The sequence below is a fragment of the Cervus elaphus genome, chromosome 12 (genome assembly GCF_910594005.1).
Source record: "Cervus elaphus chromosome 12, mCerEla1.1, whole genome shotgun sequence".
Classification (NCBI taxonomy): domain Eukaryota; kingdom Metazoa; phylum Chordata; class Mammalia; order Artiodactyla; family Cervidae; genus Cervus; species Cervus elaphus.
The window spans coordinates 14,880,924-14,904,739 of NC_057826.1; the positions used below are offsets into that span (position 1 = coordinate 14,880,924).

The following is a 23,816-nucleotide window of genomic DNA, read 5'->3' on the forward strand; positions in this document are numbered from 1 at the left end:
GTTAAGCTACTGAGGGGGCGGTCTGAGTGGGGCACCAAGAGCAACCCCTGCATTTTCCATGAAGCCATTTGTTAGGGGGCCAGCTGTCCTGGTTTTCCAGGAACTGCTGTTTCTCAGGACATGGAACTTCCAGTGAAAGTGTGACAGCATTAAGCAAACCAGCTGGTTATCCTGTCTGTACATCTGGAACCAGCTCTCCTTCTTCCATACACTGATAACACTTGTTTTCTCGAATACTAATAATAATGATAATTAATATTTATTGAACATTTCCTCTAGGCAAGGCACAGAGCTAAGTGCTTATCTTCAGTTGATCATTTAAAAAACAAAAGTGCTTACACACAGGACAGAACTGGGGAAGGTTGCCACACTGCTACCAAGTATCAAAGCTAGAATTCAAACTTGGGTCCCATTTGAACTTGACTGAGACTTGAGCAATTGACTACTGCATTCGCCCAGCAGCAGAATTAAGTGTCTGCATGCCTGACACTCTTTCTTTAGGACAGGGAGCCTGCCTTTCTCCTTCTTCTGCAATCCCCACCCCAGCCCCCTGCACCTGGCCTGGTACCTGCAGAGGGCGGACACCTTCTAAATGTGGACACAGGTTACATTTAAGCCCCCAGATAGTCTAGTCAGAAGTTGGTATGTAGAGGCTAAAACAATTGGAGTGAGGCCTCCTTTTTAATGCTAGGAAGGTTTTCTCTCTTGGGCCTGAGCAATTTGAGTAGGAGATTTAAGGAGTCTGTATAAGCTTGGAGTTGATTTTGGAATATGAGGACCTGGGCTTAGGTCCTAGGTTCAGTACTCTTTGACTGTGTGACCCTGGGCAATGTGCTTCAGCTTTCCAACACACCCAGTTTCACCATTTGTAAAGTGGGGTTAAAATGATAAGAGCATTGCTCATAGGGTTGAATTGTAAGACGAAATCGGTTCATGGCTAATTGATTTAATAGGCTGAGTACTTATGTGCCAGGCATGTTGTAAGCATAATTTTACAGAAATAAAATCCCTTCCACAGTCTTCTGGGGTGGAATCTTCTGGACTGTTTATTATTCCCATTTTACTGATGAAGAAACTGAGGCACAGAGTGAAGTGAGGCACAGATTTGCCCAAGTGACAGAAGCAGGATTCGACTCTTAGCAACTGGGCTCTAGAATCTGTGCCCTTAACCCCTGTGTTGATCTGCAAGGGAAGGGCCCAGGGGAGGGCTTAGGAAATACTCAACCAATGCCAGCCTTCATCACCACCTTTGCAACTCCAGGCCATCCTGTGCACAACCTTTGGTGGCAAGAAGCTCTAGCATCATCATGCCACTCCTGCTCAGAGCCACCCTAATCGCTGATCCCAGAGCTGTGTGTGCTCCCCTGGGCACCAAGACCTCTCTGAGCTCCCCCTGCAGGCCCCACCCCCGCCCGTACCTGAGTTGGCCAGGGCCAGGGCCTTGAGCGTCACAAACTCCTCCTTCTCCACCTTGAGCTTCTTGTACCTGCGCACTAGCTGCAGGATGGCCCGGTAGAGCTCCAGCAGCCCCGCAAGGCGGGAGTGCTCCTCGTCCATGATGTAGTCCTCCGCGTACACCAGCTTGTCGTCGTAGGGCAGCGAGCGGTACACGATGCCCAGGATAAGGATCTCCATCCAGGCGCTCTGCAGCAGGCTCATCTGGTCCCCCAGAGAGAGGTTGGAGAAGCCTGCCGGGAGAGGGGGCCAGCAGGGTGGCAGCGGTCAGGTGGGTGGGCGGGGCGGGGGGGCGGCAGAGGAGGAGGGGATCCTGACCCTCCATTCCACCTGCTGGACTCACGGTCCTTCCTCGGTGAATGAGTCAGACGTGGAATTCATGGAAAAGACTTACATAACGAGAGCTCGGTCAACATTGACAGTTGTTATTGTCCTTATCCTTGTTATTCTATGGTATTTTTCAAATGTGCCAGGAGGCTTTTTGATTAACCAAAGGCATTTGTAATTTAAGGAGCCCCTGAATACATAGAATCAGGAGGTGGCAGGACAGGATCCCCTCCACTCCGAGAAGCTTCCAGATCCCCCTCTCTGCTCAAAGCAGGGGAGGCGTGGGGTTTTAGAGTGACAGCTGATCCTTCGGGTGGAGCCTCGGCTGTACAGAAACAAGGGGCCCAAAACCAGGAAGGAGAAATCACCTGCTCCCAGCCAGCGACCCCCTAGTGACCACAGCTGGGGCTGCTGACTGCTCAGAGCCCTCGGAGTCAGGGGGGACTTTATCACAGGCAGCCTGTCCTCCCAGAAGTCAGCCCCGCTGGCCTGGCCATCACTCTTCACCTAACGATGTCCTAAGCAGTCCTGTATCCTGTGGGCTTGGATCATGGCCGTTTCGCCTTTGGAAAAGACCCTGATGCTGGGAAAGACTGAGGGCAGGAGGAGAAGGGGGCCACAGAGGATACGATGGTTGGATGGCATCACCAAACATGAGTTTGAGCAAAGTCTGGGAGACAGTGAAGGACAGGGAAGCCTGGCGTGCTGTAGTCCAGGGGGTTGCAACAACAATGAGCATGGAGGCTGCGTCCAGAGTGAAAGAAGGTTGGGGGTGGGGAAAGCTCCAGAATTATGACACCATCTTGTTCAGTGTGCTCTGGAGATTGCCTGGGCTTGAATCCCAATTCCTCATTTACTACCTGTAGGCTGACCTTGGAGGAGCTGTGCTACTTCCCCAAACCTCAGCTTCCTCATCTGTGAAATGGGTATAACAGTAGTGCCTGCCTCAGAGAGCCACTATGAGGCCTAAATGAGACAACAATTATGCAACATACATTTACTGAGCTCTTGCTATTATTAGTGATGAGATGAAAAGTCTTTATCTGCGAAATGAGAATGATACACTGGAACTGCATTACATGCGCACTTAACTTAGGTGAAGTCAATTAACAATTGAAGAGAAAGAGAAAAACTAAAGGAAGGAAAGAAGGAAAAGAAGGGAGCAGGGAGGGAGGAAGAAAGCTTATTTTCAAATATCTTGATCACTAAACACAAGGCAATAACTTCCATCAGAAACTCAGGGGTGGATTCCAACACCAACTGCGCCAGACACACCAAAAAGGAAAGGTACCCACAGAGTCATTGCACCCCGTGTCTGTCATGGGCAACTGAGATTAAGCGATCTCCCCAGGGGTAACTCTGCTTATGGAGGACTCTTGCTGACCTAGAACCTCAGCCAGCTTAGATGCGGGGTTCTGGTTTGGGGTGACAGGAGAACAAAGAGACCTGGCACGGAGGAAACACTTAGCACCCCTGTACCCTCATCTTCCCCTGCCCCACCCCAGCCACACACACAGTCCGTGCTCAGCAAACCTGAGCCAGGAAGGTGGCGATGGCTGCAGCTGTTACTCTCACGACTCTTCTCCCCCACAGACTGGAGGCCCTGGGGCTTCCAAGCTTCCAGACTGGCCCACTGCCCTGGGTTTCCATAGAGTCTACTCCACCCTCATCTGCTGCCCCGGGTCTCTGAGAGCCACTGTCCCTCCTTATTTTCCAACCAGTGCAACCAGTGTTCAGCTTTAGGGGGTCCACAGGGGATGAAGCCCCCTTCACTAGCAGGTCCCTCTTTCCCAGTGAATACCCTTCTTAGTCTGATCACTGTGGTTCACAGGCTGATCTATCACCCCCCGGGGCCTGGGATCACCACCCAGCCGCTGGCACCCCCAGGTGACCGCCCACAGAGCTGGAGCGATTACACTGCGGCCACGGGGCCAGCGTGGATGGCTGCGCCTTCTCGGGGGACAGGCTGTGGCACAGAGGGGTCAGGGGTGTGTGCTGTCATCTAGATCCCAGCGTGGGAGCAGAGGACGTGTGGCTGCCTGCAGTGGTGGGGAGAGCCGGGAGGTAATGAAAGAGATAGAAATGGACATCCAATTTCCCTTATCGAGCCTCTGAGCGGGAGAGGCCTGGGGCGACATTAATTAACAGATACCAATCAGCCAGCACGGGTGTGTGTGTGTGTGTGTGTGTATGCACGGACGTGTGGACTGCACTGGGGGTGCAGGTCTGCAGACAGACTGGGAGGGAAGATGTAGGAGGTGGACGGGGCGAAATTAATAGACAATTGAATTGGAAGGCGGCAGAAAAGGAGGGCGAGCTGGGCTTCTGGAAACGAAGGAGAAAAGACCTGTGCGAGGTTCATCACTAGGAGACCATGAGCTCTGCCCGTCTGTTCACCCCACAGATACTTACTGAGCACCTACTAAGTGCCAGACCCTGTGCTGGACACCGGGGACAGAACGGCCAGCTTGAACCAGGGCCAGGCCCTGCCTTCATGAGCTCGGTCAAAAGGGAAAGACACACCCCGATGTGTGTCTTGTGAGGTTTAGAACTGTCAGAAGAGCTACCACGAGAGGAAAGGCAGAGGACACACAAAGGGGAAGTCTGGCCCAAATGAGAGAGAGTCCAGGTGGCTTTACAGAAGAGGAGGCTTTGGGGCTGAGCTCTGAAAGGCGAGTGGGGTGTGTCTGCATGGATGGCTGTCACCTCTGGTTTCCTGGGAGCATGGTCACACCCACTGCCAAGCACCTGGCCTGGGGCAGAGGGGCTCCAGAAACCTTGCCAGCACAGAAGAGGGAACGGACAGACGCCACTGGGCCTCAACTCCTGGGAGATGAGAAAAAGGGCCAAGAGAACAGGGTCAGCCCCTCTTAGTCCTCCAGGCAGGATTCCGGGTTGAGCTGCCTTTGCTGATCCCGTGGGAGTCAGAGGCAGGCCTGCAGGGCAGGGGGTGTGGTGGGGGTGTGGTGGAGGTGCGGTGGGGTGGGAGGGGATGAGTGCCTTGGGGACATAGGGTCACCACCTGAGGGTGCTTAGCGGCGTGTGCACACACCCCTGGCTGGGTTGGTTTGAGGAGTGACTCAGCCCCTGACTCTCTTCCTCCTTCAGCTCCTTCAGAAGGAGCTGGAAATGGTGTTGAAAATCCAGGTGTACACACCAAAGTGCTGCCCGGCAGGTAGAGACGGCTTCATGTTGCAGGGGTGTGGGGAGGGGGAAGATAGATTCAATATTTTCTAATATTTGAAACAGTCCAAATATTTTCTAATGTTTGACAAAAGAAACACTAGAAGAAAAAGAGAGAAGTAAGTAAAAATGACCTCTAGGAGAAAGGAGGGGGAGGGGTGGGGATGGACCTAAGAGTTAGTTCTCCATACACATTTTTGCCTGGTTTGATTTGTATGTTGAAGAAGTAAGATTAAATTAACTGTAACATAAAAGGCATGCTCCTATCCACCTAGCCATCTCACTATTAGGAATTTCTCCTAGAAAGAGAAGTATGTATAAACACACAAATATACATGTGGAAGGGGTGTTTGCTAGATCCATTTGTAAGGACCCAAAGCAGACAACAAGCTGCACACAACCAACGTCCTTAAATAGAACTGTACTAAATGTAATTATTAGCTAGGTGAATGGTACATTAGAAGCCAATAGAGAGAACCATTTGTACAGATGTGGAAAGATACCCATTGCCCAAGAAGGATGCAACTATTAAGGGTGCAGATGGGAGAGCCAGCCTGTCTGTTGGAATCCTAGCTCTGCTGACCCCCTGGCTGTGACCCTGGGCACATTTTTCTGTGCCTAAAATGGGAATAATAATTATACTTACCCCATGGGTTTGTTTGGGTTAAATGAGCTAATGCACAGACCACTTAGAAGAACACGTCTTAGCACATAGTAATTGCTACTAGTTGATATAACTAAGCGAACACAGCAGAATGTAAAGCAGTGTTACAGGATGAGTCATGGTGGGGAGGGAACACACACACAGTGGCTATACACATACAATGGTGCTTAAGAAAGATGCAAATTCGTGAAGCGTTCCATATTTTTTTGGACTCTGTGGGAGAAGGCGAGGGTGGGATGTTTTGAGAGAACAGCATCGAAATGTGTATTTTATCTATGGTGAAACAGATCACCAGCCCAGGTTGGATGCATGAGACAAGTGCTCAGGCCTGGTGCACTGGGAAGACCCAGAGGGATCGGGTAGAGAGGGAGGTGGGAGGGGGGATCGGGATGGGGAATACATGTAAATCCATGGCTGATTCATGTCAGTGTATGACAAAAACCACTACAATATTGTAAAGTAATTAGCCTCCAACTAATAAAAATAAATGAAAAAAAAAAAAGAAAGATGGGTATTTGAAATACATCACTTCCACTCCTCTGCCACCCCTTTACTGGAAGCAGTATTCTTTTATTAAACCCAAACAAAGGAGCTGAAGCACTCCTCCCTGCCCTTGAGCAATGCACCCTTCACTTCTGCATTTCTGTGCTGGGCTGGGTCTGCCCCTCCATCAGGTGACCTGCAATACCGAGGCAGAGGGGGCTGCAAGAGGAGGCTGCGTGTGGCCCCGGGCCCCGGGGGCTGCCCACTCCCCCTCTCTTCCCATCTCTCCCACCTTGAGCTCTGCTGCCCCCCAGAAGGTTGCTTTATCTGCACCAACTGATCTAATAACATTCAGGCTCTTCGCAAGACCCCATCCCCCAGTGATTTGACAGCATGAGCTCCTAGAATTTAAAAAAAAAAAAAAAGAGCACATAATTTGTGGCAAGTGGAGTTCATAATCTGTTAATTTATTATCGTTTCTGTCGACCTGGAGGGCCATTAGCAGAGGTAATAAAGGGAGATATAATTATAGGATCTGAGGCCACTCCAGACACAGCTGCTGTCACTCGGCAGCCTATATTTCATCGGCCGCTGGCGTTCTCTCCCCAGGGTAAGCCAGACGGTGGCTACCTGGGCGCAGGGCCGCCCAGGGACCCTCTATGAGGAGGCCTCTTGGGGGGCTCCCCTGCAGAAGCCGTGCACATGTCAACCTGGGCCGGGCAGGGCCGGCTTGGAGGGGGGTGGGGGCGCTGTCTGACTGGGGCACCCTTGGGGCTGCCTGAGCAGGGAGGATAATAGTTAATAATGTCTGGGGGCGGCAATTCGTCAAGTGATACCACTGCCTGTGCTGCCTCTTGCTCTCATCTCTCCCTCCCAGGGAACCAGAGGTGGACACTCCAAAGACTTGGGCTTGTCCTCTGGGCAACCTAATACTTGGAAAATTCAACTCAAGGGGAAAGCCTGTGTTAGGGATGGGCAACTTCAGACTGACTCAAACAAAAGAAGAGCTGCTATTCTGAAGGAATCCCAATCACCCCCAGCTACTCCACTGATAGCACCCTTGTAGAAGAGTGTGTTCAGAAACATCACTTCATGGAAAATAGATGGAGAAACAATGGAAACTGTAGCTCCAAAATCACTGCAGACTGTGACTGCAGCCATGAAATTAAAAGAAGCTTGCTCTTTGGAAAAATGCTATGACAAACCTAGACAGTGTATTAAAAAGCAGAGACATACTTTGCCGACAAAAGTCTGTCTAGTCAAAGCTATGGTTTTTCCAGTAGTCATGTATGCATGTGAGAGCTGGACTGTAAAGAAAGCTGAGCGCCGAAGAATTGATGTTTCTAAACTGTGGTGTTGGAGAAGACTCTTGAGAGTCCCTTGGACAGCAAGGCGATCCAACCAGTCCATCCTAAAGGAAATCAGTCCTGAATATTCATTGGAAGGACTGATGCTGAAGCTCAAACTCCAGTACTTTGGCCACCTGATGCGAAGAGCTGACTCATGGGAAAAGACCCTAATGCTGGGAAAGATTCAAGGCAGGAGGAGAAGGAGATGACGGAGGATGAGATGGTTGGACGGCATCATTGATTTGATGGACTCAAGTTTGAGCAGGCTCTGGGAGATGGTGAAAGACAGGGAAGCCTGGCGTGCTGCAGTCCATGGAGTCGCAAAGGGTCGGACACTGAACTGAACTGAAACTGAAACTGAACTATGGAGGAAACGCAGTGGGGGTGCTAGCAATGAGTTTGCTCAGATGAGGTGCTCAGATGACCCTTCCTTCTGGCTAAGCTGGTGACTCAGTGCCGCATGAGTATGTCTGCTTCCATGCACAGCACCTGATGCCCTTCTGGACTGTTCCTCCATGGCCACTGCCCATCAATCTTGAAGGCCCAGCTCAACTCATGTGCTGAAGCCCATGGCATCTTTCCTGCCTCTGTGTTCCATCCTGTGGTTTTTCCTGCTGCATTTGATAACTAAGCCTCTTCCTTCTCATGAGTGAGATACAGGAGGTGGGAGATGGGTGGGTAGAGAAGAAACAAGATTGGTCTTCAGGGGTAATTGTTGAAACAAGGTAATGAAGGTTCATCATACTATTTGGTCTACCCTATCCTTGAAATTTTCCATGAAAAAAAATCTTTTTAAAATTATCTATATCATTCCCCAAGGAGACCCTTGGGGCAGAAATGAATCGAATTCTTTGGATCAGCTACAACTCCAAGCAAGAGAGCTTGTGCGTGCATGCTTAATCGCTTTAGTCGTGTCTGACTTTGTGCAACCCTCTGGACTGTAGCCTGCCAGGTTCCTCTGTCCATGAGGATTCTCCAGGCAAGAATACAGGAATGGGTTGCCATGCCCTCCTCCCGGAGATCTTCCCGGCCCAGGAATCAAACCTGAGTCTCCTGCATTGGCATGTGGGTTCTTTACCACGAACGCCATCTGGGAATCCCTCAAGAGAGCTTACATACAGTTCATGTGCAATGTGTGCGCATGCTATTTCGCTTCAATAAATGCATGCAAAAGCAGACATGAAGCACCCTTTGTGTGCCAGGCTCTGGACCAGATGACACTGAGGCATGAGGTATGGTTTCCCGTGCTTAATTCAGGGCAGCGGCTTGGGCTCCTCTCCAGAGCACTAATCTGAGCCGACTTAAGAAGCCAGGCCTTCTGTCTGTCCAGGAACCAAGATGGACAGTTGATGACTCAAGCCCCAGGATGGGGTTCTGACTTGTACAAGTCTGCTCTCTTTCTCACTCTCTCTTTCTAAGGGCCAGTGAGCAGGTCTTCAGACAAGTTTTTCATCTAATCTGAGATGGGATTAAGTCAATTAGTTTAACTGTATCAGGCACTTGATTATGTCATCACCTTTAATATGAAGTTTACATGCAGTGGCAGGAGACCTTATTAATTAATTTTACCTTAAACACTAGAAGGTCAGGCCCAAATAATTCAGCATGCAAATGTATGCAAAATAAGCAAATTAGCATTTGAGACAGACAAATGAGCCCTATGTTTATTTTATTTTTTAATCAAAAAGAATTCAGCTTTGGACAAGGAGAAATGATGATGTGAAAGGAGGCTTTTAATACTATTAGCAACAACAACAACCATGGTCATGGTCTCTGCCATTTATCAAGTGCCCACTGTGTTGGGGGGCTGGGCTAAATGTGTCATAGGCTCCCAGCAACCCAAAGGAGTGGGGGGCTGGGGGGCTGTTATTCACACGTGGGGACTCTGAAGCACAGAAAAAATAAAGCATCTCACACTGAGGCACCAAGTATCTCTCTCTAGGCCAGTTAGGACAGAGCTGGGAGGAGGGCCCAGGTCTGCCTGTATCTTCAGCAGCCATTCTGCTCTGCTCACTGCCCTCTTGGCTGGGCACTGGCAAGAGATGGAGCTGGGGGGTGGGAAGGAAAATGGGTGCAGGGGAGGCGGTGACTCCTGGCTCTGCTCCACCCCCTGGGAGGCACTGTGGGCAGGAGGTGGTCAAAAAAGGAGGCAGTGACCTGCGGGTCCACCAGGAGCCACTCCTGAGCCATTGCTGAGATGCAGTTATCTGCTCAGCCTGGAAGAGGAGCATGTGATGGGAAGCGGGGTTGTGCGGGGTGGGGGTGGGGGGGGCGTGCCCCATTTGGCCCTGGGTTAGTGGAGCAATCCAGGCTGAGGTGTCTTCAGCAGTGGCCTGACCCTACACTGTTGCTGAATCAGCACAGGGCAGATTAAAAAACTACTGAGTGTGTAATCCCAAGAGGCTGAGCTCCTTAGTAAGGGCGCTCCAGCCCAGACCCCCAGGGAGCCCAGCCCTGAGTCCGGGAGTCCCTGCCGAAGGAATTCTAGGCTTCCTGCCAACGGTGATACCAGCACCATCTCTGAGCTGTTATCCGCCCGAAGGCTCACTCCTGTAAGTCGTGCACATAGCATCTTACATAAGGACTTTCTGACCTGCCCCAATCAACTGTGGGCCTTGGCATCTGAGGTTTAGGACACCTTTGCTACAGAACCATGAATGCTGTATTCATCTTTCAGAGCCAGTGGCAAACACAAAAGGGATCTACAAGACAGGAAGATAAACTGTCCCATGTCACATAGCTAGGAAGAATCCGAGTCTACCATAGGTCACTGCCAGAGGAGAACAGGCTGTCTCCCCGACACTATGAGCCAAGCTGTTAGAACTCTAAAGGAGCAAACTGCGCAGACTTCAGAAAGCCCCTCAGCAAAGATGTGATGTAGAGGATGTGGATATCTGTGTCTACATAAACAAATTATAAAAGTCAGCTCCCTCCCTTTATCCAGCTTGAAAAAGGCTGAAGGAGGGGTCTGGGGCCACAGGCAATGACGAGAAGTCTGGATCACCCAAAACCTGTTCATTACATATCTTCTCATGCCAGAAATGATCTTAAAATCATAGGATCCAAATTAAGAGACTGGCCTCCCTTAAGGTCAGGCAAAAGGCAATAGTGAGCATATGGCTGACATCAAGGATGTATCAAAAGCATCCCACACAAGCTCTCATTTCATCCCCATGTCAAAGTGCATGAAGGAGGTAGTGCTGGTATTCCCTGTGTGCAGACAGGTCAGGTGACCCGGCCCTGGGTCACACAGCTAGCAAGTTGCAGACCTAGAATTCGAACCCCAATCTGATTCCCAAGCCCATGTTCTTAACCACTCCACTTCACCAATAGGAAACAAGAGAGTCAATGCCTCTCCTGTTATTTCCCAGTATATGATCAATAAGGAGAAAACCCAGTTCTTTGGCCTTTAAGGATCCAAAGAACTTGCTTTGATTGTTACCTAATGTAGAAGCAATCATAGCCCCACTAGAATGCTAATCAGTTCAGGAGCATCACTGGACCTTCTAAACACCTTTTCACCTCCAATCCCACAAAGAGAGAAAGGATCCCAGAGAAGAATAGGCTTGCCAAGGTCCCACACGGCTCCTGGGTTCTGGGCTCCCATACACCAGAACCAGAGCTGTGGGGAGCAGAGCTGCTAGTCTCTGCCTACACCCTCCCCCAGTCTGTGGGGCTCACCTGGGATGTGCTTGGCCCAGCCAATGATGACCACAAGCTCCCTGTCTGCCAGGTCACAGAGAGTGGTCAGAGCCTTGATGTCACCCTCTGGCATGCCGGGGGGAGGCATGGCGTAGAGTTTGTCTGGCTCAGCCACCAGCAGGTAGGAGACGATTTTAGTCACTGCAAAGACCAAAGGGAGAATGTAAATGCCTGGGAAAAGAGGAAGGAGGCCAAGGTGGAGCCTGAGATGGCTCTGGAAGGAAATTTGGGTCCCAGGGAGCCCTAGGAAAGTCAAACATGTCTAAACTCGACTCCCTCCCTTCCACCCTGCATCCCGCCCTCCCTTTCTTCATTTTTCCTTATTTTTTTTTAAATTTTACTGATGTATAGTTGATTTACAATGCTGTGTTCATTTTTGCTATATAGCAAAGTGACACAGTTTTATATACACACACACACATATATATACACACACACATTCTTTTTTATATTCTTTTCCGTTATGGTTTATCCCAGGACATTGGCTGTAGTTCCTTGTGCTTACAGTAAGACCTTGTCATCCACCTCCATTCGATGTGTAAAAGTTTGCATCCCTACCAACCCCAAACTCCCAGCCCATCCTTCTCCCACACCCCCTCCCTTTCTGACTCCACAAAGTTGCTGGCAGTGATGATTTTGGCTGCTGGGAAATATCCCAACAAGGGAAGCTGCCTGGTGAATTCTCTTGAGAGGACCCTGATTCAAGTCCTGTGGGAGGTGAGGGGACATGTTCTGGAGATTGGAATCATGCTGCATTTAGAAAACCATTCTGTAAATCCTGGTGACTCAGATGGTAAAGAACTGGCCTGCAAGGCAGGAGACCCAGGGTTGGGAAGATCCCCCAGAGAAGAGAATGGCAACCCACTCCTTTATTCTTGCCTGGAGAATTCCATGGACAGAGGAGCCTGGTGGGTTAGATTGAGCGACTAACACTTTCACTTTCTGTAAATCCCATAAGAAAGATCTTCTGAATGAAGCCTGAAGTACCTGATACCAAGGACAGACCCTGCTGCCCCTCCTCGGTGGTCCTCAGTGCCCTAACCCAGCAGTGCAAAGGCGGCATTTCCCCAAGGGATGCCAGATGTTCCAGCAACAGAGGCTGGCAAAAGGGGCACAGACTGCCCTGCACTCACATGGCTTTTTAGCAGGAGGAGAAATCTGTAAGCTCAGGTACGGGCTGCTTTCTGAGTCCAGCCGTCGCTTGTATTTCTGGCGGCCTCCACGCACTCGGTCGAGGCGCACACCTGTTGGAGAGGAAAAGAAGGTCTCAGAGTTGTTCAACATCACCGGCGGTGTCAGTGCTGACTTCAGAGTACCAGCAATGGCTAAATCTTTCAGGGCTACACCCTGATGGCTGTTTGCACCTTGCCCCATGGCCAGCCTCAGGCCAGGTGGTTGGACAATCCTAAGATAATCGTCTTCACAGTAATGACCCATCCAGGTTTCCCCTAGGCCTGGTCCTGCCTTTCTGTCCTGAAATCTCTCCCAAGCAAACTTCAGCTCTTGAGTCTTTCTGTTTCCAGAAGGCAAAGCCCAGCAAAAGCACTCCTCCAAGAGTTGGGGAAAGATGATGCATCATTTTAGATCTGCTATGAATCCAAACAGGACTGAGTTAGCTTGAGAGGAAAGAAATCCCTGCCATGGGTGACACTTCCAAAGAGCTAAAACAATGACTTTCAACCTTTTCACACAAGAAGCGTCTAGATGGTGGACACTCGTCACAAGTGTCAATTTCTGGATCCCACCCTCAGAAATTCTAGGGCTCAGTTCTAAGTCTGTCTTCCACATAAATGCAGACACAAATGTCCTCTACACAAACCCCACCCAATGGGAACCAGGTAGTCCTGGTCACACCTGGAACATCAGTGCCTAGAAGGATGCCAACAGCAAGTTCAAAAGCAGGTGTGGCCACACCACACTGACACCCATTTCCAGTGTAGTAAGGCCCAATCCTAGGGAGACCCTTTATTGTCACTGAGTTCGTACCACCTTCAGGAAACCCACCCCACTCCTAGCCCCTGCCTTCTGGATACACACATTGTTACCACTTGACACCCCTGCCAGCAGGCAGGGTGGACAGGACCTCCTGTGGGTTCCTCACCCGGGCACACACAACTACGCATAGCCACCAACTTGTATGGCCTGCCCTAAAAAGATGGCTGGAGCCCATCGACTTAGCTCCAAGTGAGAACACCATAAGCAAAGCGGCTCTCCTTTCCTCACCACGAGATGGACCTTGACTGAAACACGCAAGAAGTCAAAGACAGAGTCCAAGGCCCCAGAGGAGCAAGCTCAGTGGCTTCACCTTCTCGTCCTTTCCCCAAAGGTCAACAGCATCACAATACAGAGCTCCAGCCAGTTGGTCTTCAGGGCCCTGTCTTTCCTTGGCACTTCCTCCTGCCAGTCCTACCTTCTGCCATCTTCCTGGCCCAGGGGGTGTGTGCCAAGGGCCTGGAGGCTGCTGTAAGCCCACCCAGCCAGGCCGCCCTAGAGGGAATGTCTTTTGGGGAGCCAGTCACTTGGCATTTCATCAGCAGTGTCCATTTTACCCCACAACTGGCGCTTTTGTGCTTGATGCTGAACACGGCTCTAGTAAAGTTTTTCTTTTCCAGAACAGGGTCTACCCAGTGTCCCACCCCTGCTTCCTATTTCAAGGCAGCTCCCCTCTTGTCATCTTATTAAGGAGGCCAGCAGTACTGTCCTCAGCTGCAGGGGTATGGGCACCCCTGGGCCAGACTTTCTTGGCTAGGGCATCTCCCATGCCTGGGCTCTCAGGGGCTTTCCTTGGTCCTTGTCTGGCTAAGTGTGGTCCTTAAGCCTCCTGATGACAATGAACTTCCCTTCTGTGTGGAGTGTCAGAATGGGTTGCAACTGGCCACCTTTGCAGTGGGTGCTCCAGGATCAGATGCTGAGATAACGCAGGCGGTTTATCTGGGAGGCAACCGCAGGAAGGAAGTCAATACGAGTGTGTTCCTGAGTGGATGACTGTTGTGGACAACCGGCTCAGCCTCACCGCGGACCCGGGGAGGCAGTGTAGAACGTGCCTCAGCTACGGTGCTGGGGACAAGGGCCACTGGGGCATTTACCCACTTCTCCCACAGTCACTGGCAAGTCACAGGTCTGCGTTGAGAAGGCTCTGGTGGCCAGAGAAAGCCCTGGGCAGAGCCGCAGTCATGAGGTGGCAGGTTAGCACACACTTGATAGAACCCTACTCAGGTGTGTGCGGGGCACCAACTGCGGCCTCCTTTTCAAAGGGTGGTCCCTGACCAGCAGCAGCAGCAGCAGTAGCAGGGCGGAGCTTCTTTTGCAAGCTCTCAGGGCTGGCCCCGGGCAGAAGCTGAGCTAGTATTTCAGCAGGGTGATTCGTACGCACAGGAAGAGTTTGAGCTGGGCTGCACCAGTCTCCTAGCAGACGTGTCTGAATAATCCACTTCCATTAGCACCTCGGGAACTTGACCGGGCAGCCAAATCCCATTTAGCAAAAGATCGAGACCCGTGTGCTGATGGGACTCCTGCTCACCCCTCCCAGCCCCTTCTGGGAGGGCAGAAGAAGCAGGCATGTGAAGGCAGGAAGGATGGCCCACCGTACCATGAAGAGTCTTCCTGACCCCGTCCTGTGACCCAGCCTGAAAGCAGCTCAGCCCTGCCTACTACCCCCGAGGAGAGTCCAGCCCTCCACCAGGCTTCTCCGCCTGGAAAGCTGGCAAGACCATGAGTGAAAACGCCAAGCAGTAGGCATAGAGGACTGTGAGGATCCCAGTTTCCTGAGCACCTACTATGTGCCAGGGTCTGACCTGGAGTCCAGAGTGGGGCCTTTCTCCACTTCACTGGCTTTCTCTGCTAGAAGCCAGTCTCATGAACTCCCCCCTCCCACCCAGGCTGCCTGATCCCAGACAGTTGTCAACGGGACAGGGAGCTGCTCAACAAGGGGAAAAGGAGGCACCCACCCCTCAGTGGGGCAAGGAGATGGGCATATGCCACCTCTGTCCCTGCCTCCCCATCTAATACACTCTGTCCTCACACAGGGCCTGGCACTTTGTGGGTGTTCGAGAAAATCTTGATACATGCACGAATGAACCTGCCTCCAACCTGGCCCCACCCCAGTCCCCCCATCCAGGCTGGGTGCTTCTTCCCGGGCTCCAATAACACACTGGGATTCTCCTAATTAGGCACTTCTTACGACCAGGGGCTGCTCACCGTCCTACTCCAGGGGCTGCTGTGGTACCCAGTATGTCACGTGGGTGCTTAGAAAACGGAGCTGTTACTAAGATCATCATGGTCACCAACATTAGTACTCTTCCCCCAAGTTGTGTGCAACCTTCCGGTAAATCACATTGACAATGAGAATGAGAACAGCCGATCTTATGGCGGGCTTTCTGTATGTGTTGCTGTATTTAGTCCACAAGATATACAGCAGGGGTTATTATCCCCATTTTACAAGATAAACTGAGGCTCACAGAGATTTAGTAATTTGCCCAATAAATGAACCAATACCCAAGTTCTTTGCCATTCCAGGGTATGACTTTCCAGGGCACAGCAGGTATAAACTCTCTAAATTTTCTCCTCTAGATCTTGACAGCACAATGGTCAATAGCTCCAATCAATAAGTGTATTGATTATCAGGTTATTGTGATTAAAAAAAAAAAGGAGCCTGTAGGATTTGATTATGCACAAATTGATATCTGGTATTGAGGTTTGTTTCATCTCCTTGCTTCCCATCTGCTTTTCCAAGTCGTGCTCAGCTCACAAACCCAAATCCCTCCAGCCCACAGGATCCAGTGATCGAGGTCCCAGGCCGGCTCCGCCCTTACAGGTTGGGCAGCCTCGGCCAAGCTGGCTCTCAGAGCCTCGGTCCCAGTGTAGAGATGGAAGCTGTGGTTATACCAACTCTGCTTGCCGCATGTGGCTTTTGTGATAAAAGACAAAATAGTGGGAAAATGGTTGGTAAATCGGAAAGTGGTTCCAACAGCCGAGCGAGGCCATCACTCCCACGGCTCTGTGTCCCGGCACTTCACATACCACCTCCAACTCAACAGGCTCTTAGAGGACAGGGTCCCGTCTGCCCCAGTTCTGAGATCTCCCTTCCCCATAACACTGCCCCACAGTCAGGGTTTGTCAATGACCATTTAGGGTAGAGCTGTCTAGGGTCATAAACCCTGGCTGGGATTGGGCAGATGGGCCCCCCTCTAAATGAATAGCCCAAACCACCCCCAAAGGCAGTACATATCCTGGACGCACCTTGAAGGCCCAGTCCAAGTATTATCTCTACTGGGAAACCTTTCCAGACTCCCCCTGGCAGAGCTGACCATGCCATTCTTGGGCTCCCTTTGTCTTTTCTGTGTTACAGCCACCAAGGTCAAAACAACTCTTCACCACTGTACACCATGCGCCCATCTCCCTGGTGGATTGTGGGCAACTCCTGGACAAGGACTTTCATTTCATTTATCATTGCAGTCCCGGTTCAGCACCCAACTTGTGGGAGGCAATCAAGTGTCTGAGTAAAGTGATGTGCCCGTTAAAATGAAGCCTTTTCGACCAAAGAAACAAAAGACCTTCCCCCAGCTTCCATTTGTCTCTCCAGCCGCCAGAAATTCACTCTCTCAAGGCAACCCATTCCTCCTGAAAATTTCCCCTGGTATTGACCTAAATTCTGTCCCCAGATCACTTCCTACCCTGCATTCCATCCCACAGGATTATCTCCCTTCCACAAGACAACCCTTTATGGACTTGAACATCCTTGGTCACCCTCCTTCCATAGCCAAGCGCCCTGTATTTCCTACATTTGTACAGTGCTTTCAGGCCAGTCACCTCCTCACCTTCTACGCATTTGTCTTTATTGATGTGATCTGCTCTGCCCTGAGAAGGTTCAGCCCCTCAAGGGCAGAGACAGCAGACAGAGATCCGAATTCCTTGGCACTTGGCCTAAACAGACATTGGTCTATGTTGTTTATACTTATTATCTGTCAATGTGTGTGTTTTTTCCCTTGACTCTGCTGCACATATTTAGTGAACAAGAAGCAGCTCCTTCCCAAGAGGTAATGGTATGGACTGAGTCCTCATCCAGAGAGATACAGCAGCATGTTGTATCGTGAATCCTTTAGAGGTGGATCACCAAATTCTAACCATTGGGTCTAGCAGACATTATTAGTTGTCTACCCAATTTTCATTCCATTTCCCCTTTTCCATGCTAACAAGATCCAGATTTTCTTCATAGACACAATGAGCCCTAGCTAGTCCAAGCAATTTTGTTTCCCACGTTTTCAGTCTCCCTGGTAACCAAGGCTGGTCATATGGCCTGGTTCTGGCCCATGGGATATAAGGGGAAGCCCATAGTGGGAGCTTCTAGGAATGGTTTTGCTTTTCTGATAAGAGAGACAGACATTGTTGGTGCAGCTCTTTTTGCCTTCCTTCTGCCCTGACCTGGAAGATGAAGCCTAGAGCTGAGGCAACCCCTTTGCAACCATGAAGTAGCTATGTGAAGACACCAAACACCAGAGAAGAAAGGCAGAGCCTGAGCCCCTGACGCTGTGACCGAGAAGTCTGTGCAATCACCCATCTCCAGACTTCTTGTTTGGTGGGGAAATCAATCTCATTTATTGATGCTTAAGCCACTAGCAGTCAAGTTCTCTGTAACTTGCAGCAAAAAGCAATTTTCACTGATAGGATGCGCAATTACTTTTTAAATTAGGATACTTAAGTCTTTACAAACAGCAAATGGAAAAAAATAAAGCTGGGGATTTGAAACTGAAACGAGAGTAAACTCATTGTTTGTGTTCTTACATTAGTGAAACATCTAAAAGGCAGGTTCAGGGAGCGTATTAAAATACTAAGTAATTTACAGTTACTGTCTGGGATTATTAGATTGTATCATCTTATTGATACTTTCTGAATTTAAAAAGGCATCAATAATATTCTCAGGTAAAGTGTACCAGATCTCTAAATACTATAATAAATACTTATCCTTTGCTTTAATGACTGTTCAGTACAGTTTAATCCCTTAAGATGTGCAGGCCAAAATTAAGTATTCATTAGTGTGTCATTTGAATACAAAAAAGATTGATAATTACTGGAATGCATGTACCTTGAAGACTGAGGCCTTTAGCTGAGTCCAAGCCCAGATAAGAAGCTGTCCCCGTTCTTGGCCAACATGGTAACCCCCTTAAATCTAACAGATACAAGTATAAGCTGAAGTTCACCTCTACTGACCAGTTGCTCCCTGGTGCTGCCCCTGCTCTAAGCGCTGCATGTGTATATTTCATTTAGGGATTGCAACAACCCTATGAGGGAGCTTCTATTATTATCCCATTTACAGATGAGGGAAAGTGAGTCACTTGCCAAAGCCTCATAGGAAGGAATTCGATCTGACTCCAGAGCCCAGGCGTCTTATGTCTCTCAAAGGGCCCTGAGTCACTGGTGGTAGAAGAAACCCAGCAGTGAGGGGGCCAGGGCCAAACGGCTCACCCCTGGGGACCAATCGCCTGGAATTCCATCTGAATGGTGCCCTGGAGCTGTGCCTCCCAGCGCACTGAAGCCTGTGTGGCCTCAGCAGAGAACAGACTCCCTCATTGCTGGTGGGGGAATCCTGCCTGGAGGCGGTTTGAGAACCACCGGTGTGAAGACCCTGTCAGAGCCAGCTACACCTCCGCACCAGCAGCCTTCTGCCCGGCTGTCCTCAGCTGGCTCCTCTAGTCCCACCTACTACTCAAGTCAGCCCTGCCCCATCGCCAGGGATCTCTGGTCTCTGGCTTCCTGCTGGGTTTGCAGTGCCTTGATCAGAGAGCTGGAAAGAGGGGTACTTAACCCTTACTCCCTTTCTGCTGGGCCCGAAGTGTAACTCTGACCACTAAGTACAAGCCCAATTCTCTCTGGCTTCCTGGAGCAACTCATCTCTGGTCTCTTAAGGTTGAAATTATTAAATGCTCCCTGCTACTGCTAGTCTCAGGGTGTATCGCCCCCTCTGGTTGGTTCCCCGGATCCCACCCTCCGCTCTGTAAGTAGTGCCTTCATAAAATCCTCTTTGGTGGCTCTGTGAGGGGACATCTGTTCCTGCCTGGCCCTGAGCAAGACAGCGGGGAGGTGGGCTGTGCTTGGTCACCCTTCCCCAGGAGCATGGGGGGAAGACTGTGTGAACAGAGTGAGTGAGCAGGTTCACACTGAGATGCTCCATTATAAAGTCTGGATGCATGTGAAGTAATTAGCCTCCAACTAATAAAAAAATAAATAAATAAATAAATGGAAAGAAAAACATAAAAAAAAATAATAATAAAGTCTGGATGCAGGGACTTCCTTGGCGGTTCAGTGGTTAGGACTCCACACTTCCACTGCAGGGAGCACAGGTTCGATCCCTGGTCAGGGAACTAAGATCCTGCAAGCTATGTGGTGTGGCCAAAAAAATGCCTGGCTGCAAAGATCCAGGGGCCTACCCGGCTGCCACTTACTGCTTGGCCTGGAGACTGTGCTTGTTTTGAGAGTTGCAACTGGGTAGAGGCCCAAAGGCGTCTGTGCCTCTAAAAAAAGGAAGCACGGATCTTAGGGTCAGACCTGACTCTACCCCTTGCTGCCTTAATGACCTTGAGCACGTTCTTCACCCCTCTGTGCCTCAACTCCTGCACTTGTAAAAGGAGGATGACAGTAGCACTTAACTTTATTGTGGTGAAGATTAAATGAGTTAAGGCATGTAAGACTTAAAATATTATAGATGGCACATAGGGAGTGCTCAATAAATGTTAGCTAATAGTAACATTATTAAAAATACTTTATCCTTGAAACTGTTCCATATTGTGACTGTATCAAAGTAAATATTCTGGCTGTGATATTGAACTACAGTTTAGCAAGATGTTACCATTCGGAGAAACTGGGTAAAGGGTAAACATGAGATCTCTCTGCATTATTTCCTACAACTACATATGAATCTACAATTATATCAAAATAGAAAGATTAATTAAAAATTTGTTTAACTACTTATGGAAATGCAACCCAGCAATTCCACTCCTAGGTCTGGACTCAAAAGAACTGAAATCAGGACTTTGAACAGATACTCATCTGCATATGTTCTTGGTGACATTATTCACAGCAGCCAAAAGGCAGAAACAACACAAATATCCATCGATATGATGTGGTATTATACATACAATGGAATATTATTCAGTCATGAAAAAGGAATGGAGTTCTGATACTTGCTATGACATCGAGAAACTTTGAAAACATTATGCAAAGTGAGATAAGCCAGACACGAAAGGAGAGATGCTGCATGATTTCACTTATAAGAAATAACTGTAACAGACAGGAAGTAGCTTGGAGGATCCCAGGGGCCGGGGACAGAGAGAGGGGCTTTATTGTCATTTCTATTTGGGATGATGAAACGGTATTGGAAACACGTGGTGGTGATGGTTACAAAACAGTGAATGTGCTTAATGCCAACTGTATGTAAAAATGTTTTTTCCTTAAAAATCGTTTTTAGGGAATTCCCTTGTGGTCCGGTGGTTAGGACTTGGCACTTTCACTGCCGTGGTCCAGGTTCAGTCCCTGGTTGGGGAACTAAGATTCCACAAGCCAGATGGTATAGCAAAAAAAAATTTTAAAAGGCTTTTAATAGGTGAATTTTGTTGTATATATTTTGCCACAATTAAAATAATACAATATACCTAGAACAATTGAATTGTACACTTTACCTGGGTGAATTATATCTCAATATAGTAATCATACATAATTACTACCTGCTTTGAAGAACTGACTCATTTGAAAAGACCCTGATGCTGGGAAAAGATTGAAGGCAGGAGGAGAAGGGGATGATAAAGGATGAGATGGTTGGATGGCATCACCGACTCAATGGACATGAGCTTGAGTAAACTACGGGAGTTGGTGATGGACAAGGAGGCCTGACGTGCTGCAGTCCATGGGGTCGCAAAGATTTGGACACAGCTGAGTGAATGAACTGAACTGAACTGAACTGATAGTAATTATATCTCAAAATAGTAATATGCCCAGTACACAGTAGGCGCTTAATAGGAATCTCTTTCCTTTCATCTGCCTAGGAAAGTGGTAGTGTCTGCCTTGAACTGCCAGCTCGCCTCATGGGAAGAGAGAGAAACACATCCCCTTAGTTATAACTGCTGCTGCTGCTGCTGCTAAGTCGCTTCAGTCGTGTCCGACTCTGTGCGACCCCATAGACAGCAGCCCACCAGGCTCCCCCGTTCCTGGGATTCTCCAGGCAAGAACACTGGAGTGGGTTGCCATTTCCTTCTCCAATGCATGAAAGTGAAAAGTGAGAGTGAAGTCGCTCAGTCGTGCCCAACTCCTCGCGACCCCATGGACTGCAGCCTACCAGGCTCCTCCATCCATGGGATTTTCCAGGCAAGAGGACTGGAGTGGGGTGCCACTGCCTTCTCCGTAGTTATAACTACTGGGAGTCATATGTGTTAAACAAAACCTCTCAAGAAACCAAGATTCAGAGACGCAGAATACTGTGCCCAAGGGCACACGGTGCCAACACAGGTACCCCCCTGAATGTGCTCAGCTGAGGCCACACAGTCCCCAACCCCCAGCAGCCTCATCACTGGGCTGGTCTCCCTGCACTTGAAATGCCCAACCCCACTTCCCAGCTCATGGCACAGGAAAGAGCGAAGAAGCTGCTGGGCTGCTCTGGGAAGAAACTGCTTGGAGGTGTCGGGGCTTGGCAGGGGGGGAGGTTGGTAAGGGGGAGCTCCCCCAAGCCCCTGTCCCATCTGCTGACCTCTCCAACCCACTGCAGGCACGTCAGAGCAGCCAGAGCTGACGGCTGCTGTGCCCTAGATCATATGTCCACTTGCTGACTTGATGTGATCAGGCTTCTGACTTTTTTCTTAATGGAAGTAAATAATTCCTGCTCCCCCCACTCCTCAACTCCCCGCTTTCTTCTTCAATGCCCTCCCTAAGCTGGCCAAGATCCCAGCCTTTCGGAAGTAAAAATAGCAGAGTATGCAAGGGGGGCAGCAGCTGGGGGGTGGGGGGAGTGCAGTTTAAGTTTCTTTCTTTTATCCCAGGCACTAAAAATAACCAGGTAAAGCTGGGGAAAGCATGGCCCCACACCTTGCCCACAGCCTGTCCCTGTGACAGGCACTGTGGATCACATTTCTCTTCCCACAGGAAATGCATGCAGGGTTCTGAGCCGGAGTCTTCTCCAGTCCTGACACTGCAAAGTTGTCATAGTCAAGACCCTTCTCTTCCCCCTAGAAATCCCCACCCCACCCCGCTCCCACCCACACACACCCAACTGAACATCCTTGGTTTATTAATGATGTCTACAACGTTGTGCAGTTTGCAAAGCTCTTTCCACATCTCGTTTGATCTGTGTCACAAAAGTGAGGGAGAGGGAATACGTGATTATTACTATGCCCAAGTGAAAACTGAGGCTCAGAAAGGTCAGGTAACTCTCTCAGGGTCACACAGCCAGGAAAGGTCAGAGGGAGAATCTGAAGCTTGATCTCCAAGCCGTATCATCTTTGCTCTGAACTTGAGACCACCTATCCCGTATGACCATCAGAATGTCCTAAGAGCCTTTGAACGACACAGAACCCTCTTCAAGGTTCTGAGTCAACTGGTTCTAAGTTAATAGGGGAGCTATACAGGAAAGGGTAATTTTGCAATCACTCCTCTAGTGACTCAGATTACCTACCGGGCCCGGGAAGCACTGCACTAAACCTATTTTACATGGTGCTTTTGTCTAAGCAGTGTTCCTTCCAGGAGACTTAGGTGTTGACTCTCTACCTATAAGTTCTACCGAACTATAGCTGACCCATCTCCAGAAAGAGGAGCAACCCCCTCTAAAGGGCCCAGGGGCTGTGGGTCACGTGGACGTGCTGATGCCCACCTCGCAGCCTAGCAGAATGCCCTAAACACTCATCCACAGCCCCTGCATAAGCTGGGCTCCTTTCAGCCACCTGTCCTGCAGGGGTTTCTGGGTGACAGGTGAGCTCACCTAGCTGTCTCTGGCAGCACAACTATCTTGGGCTGCCTTTTACCCTGATGTCATATCATCATACGAAGAATGCCTGGCACTTGGCCCCCTACAAGCTCAGAGAATGAAACCTTGCAGGTGGATAAACACACATGCCGCCTGGTACTCCAGGGCTTGTGCCAGCTGCTCCAGAGTGGGTAAGATGCTACTGGGTGATGAGGTCCTAGCCTTCTACCTTTTAAAGAAGTGTCCACTCTCTTGCTGCTCTCTCCTCCAGACCCTTCCCACCCAGAGCACTATGTCCCCAAGGACATTTCAGCAAGGCTGAGTTATCCTTGCATTCCCAGCTATCAGGAAGTCTCTAAAACTGAACACCAAACCAGGAAAAGCTGTTTCAGCCCAGTCTCTCTTTGCATTCCCTTCCTCTTCTCCCCAGTTGAGGACAGGCTGTAGGCTACTGGTGACTTCCCTTGTGGCTCAGACAGTAAAGCATCTGCCTACTTGGGGTTCAATAGGGGAGACCTGGGGTTCAATCCCTGGGTCAGGAAGCTCTCCTGGAGAAGGAAATGGCAACTCGCTCCAGGATCCTTGCCTAGAAAATCCCATGGATGGAGGAGCCTGGTAGCTACAGTTCATGGGGTCACAGAGTCAGATACAACTGAGCGACTTCACTTTCTTTCTAGGTTACTGGCCAAGGTATCTACAATGAGTTGGACTG

The 23,816-nt window shown here is 49.7% G+C and overlaps 1 protein-coding gene across 4 annotated transcripts in view; it reads right to left on the reverse strand.

Annotated features, from left to right (window-relative positions):
- Positions 1-23,816, reverse strand: part of ESRRB (estrogen related receptor beta) — a 182,255-nt gene that overhangs the window by 5,204 nt on the left and 153,235 nt on the right. For all 4 annotated transcript variants that reach the window (XM_043921170.1, XM_043921169.1, XM_043921172.1 and 1 more), the window contains 3 exons: positions 12,297-12,407; positions 11,143-11,304; positions 1,419-1,688 (listed from right to left, as the gene is read on the reverse strand). In XM_043921170.1, the coding sequence (XP_043777105.1) occupies positions 1,419-1,688; positions 11,143-11,304; positions 12,297-12,407 (543 nt within the window). The remainder of the gene's footprint in view (positions 1-1,418; positions 1,689-11,142; positions 11,305-12,296; positions 12,408-23,816) is intronic.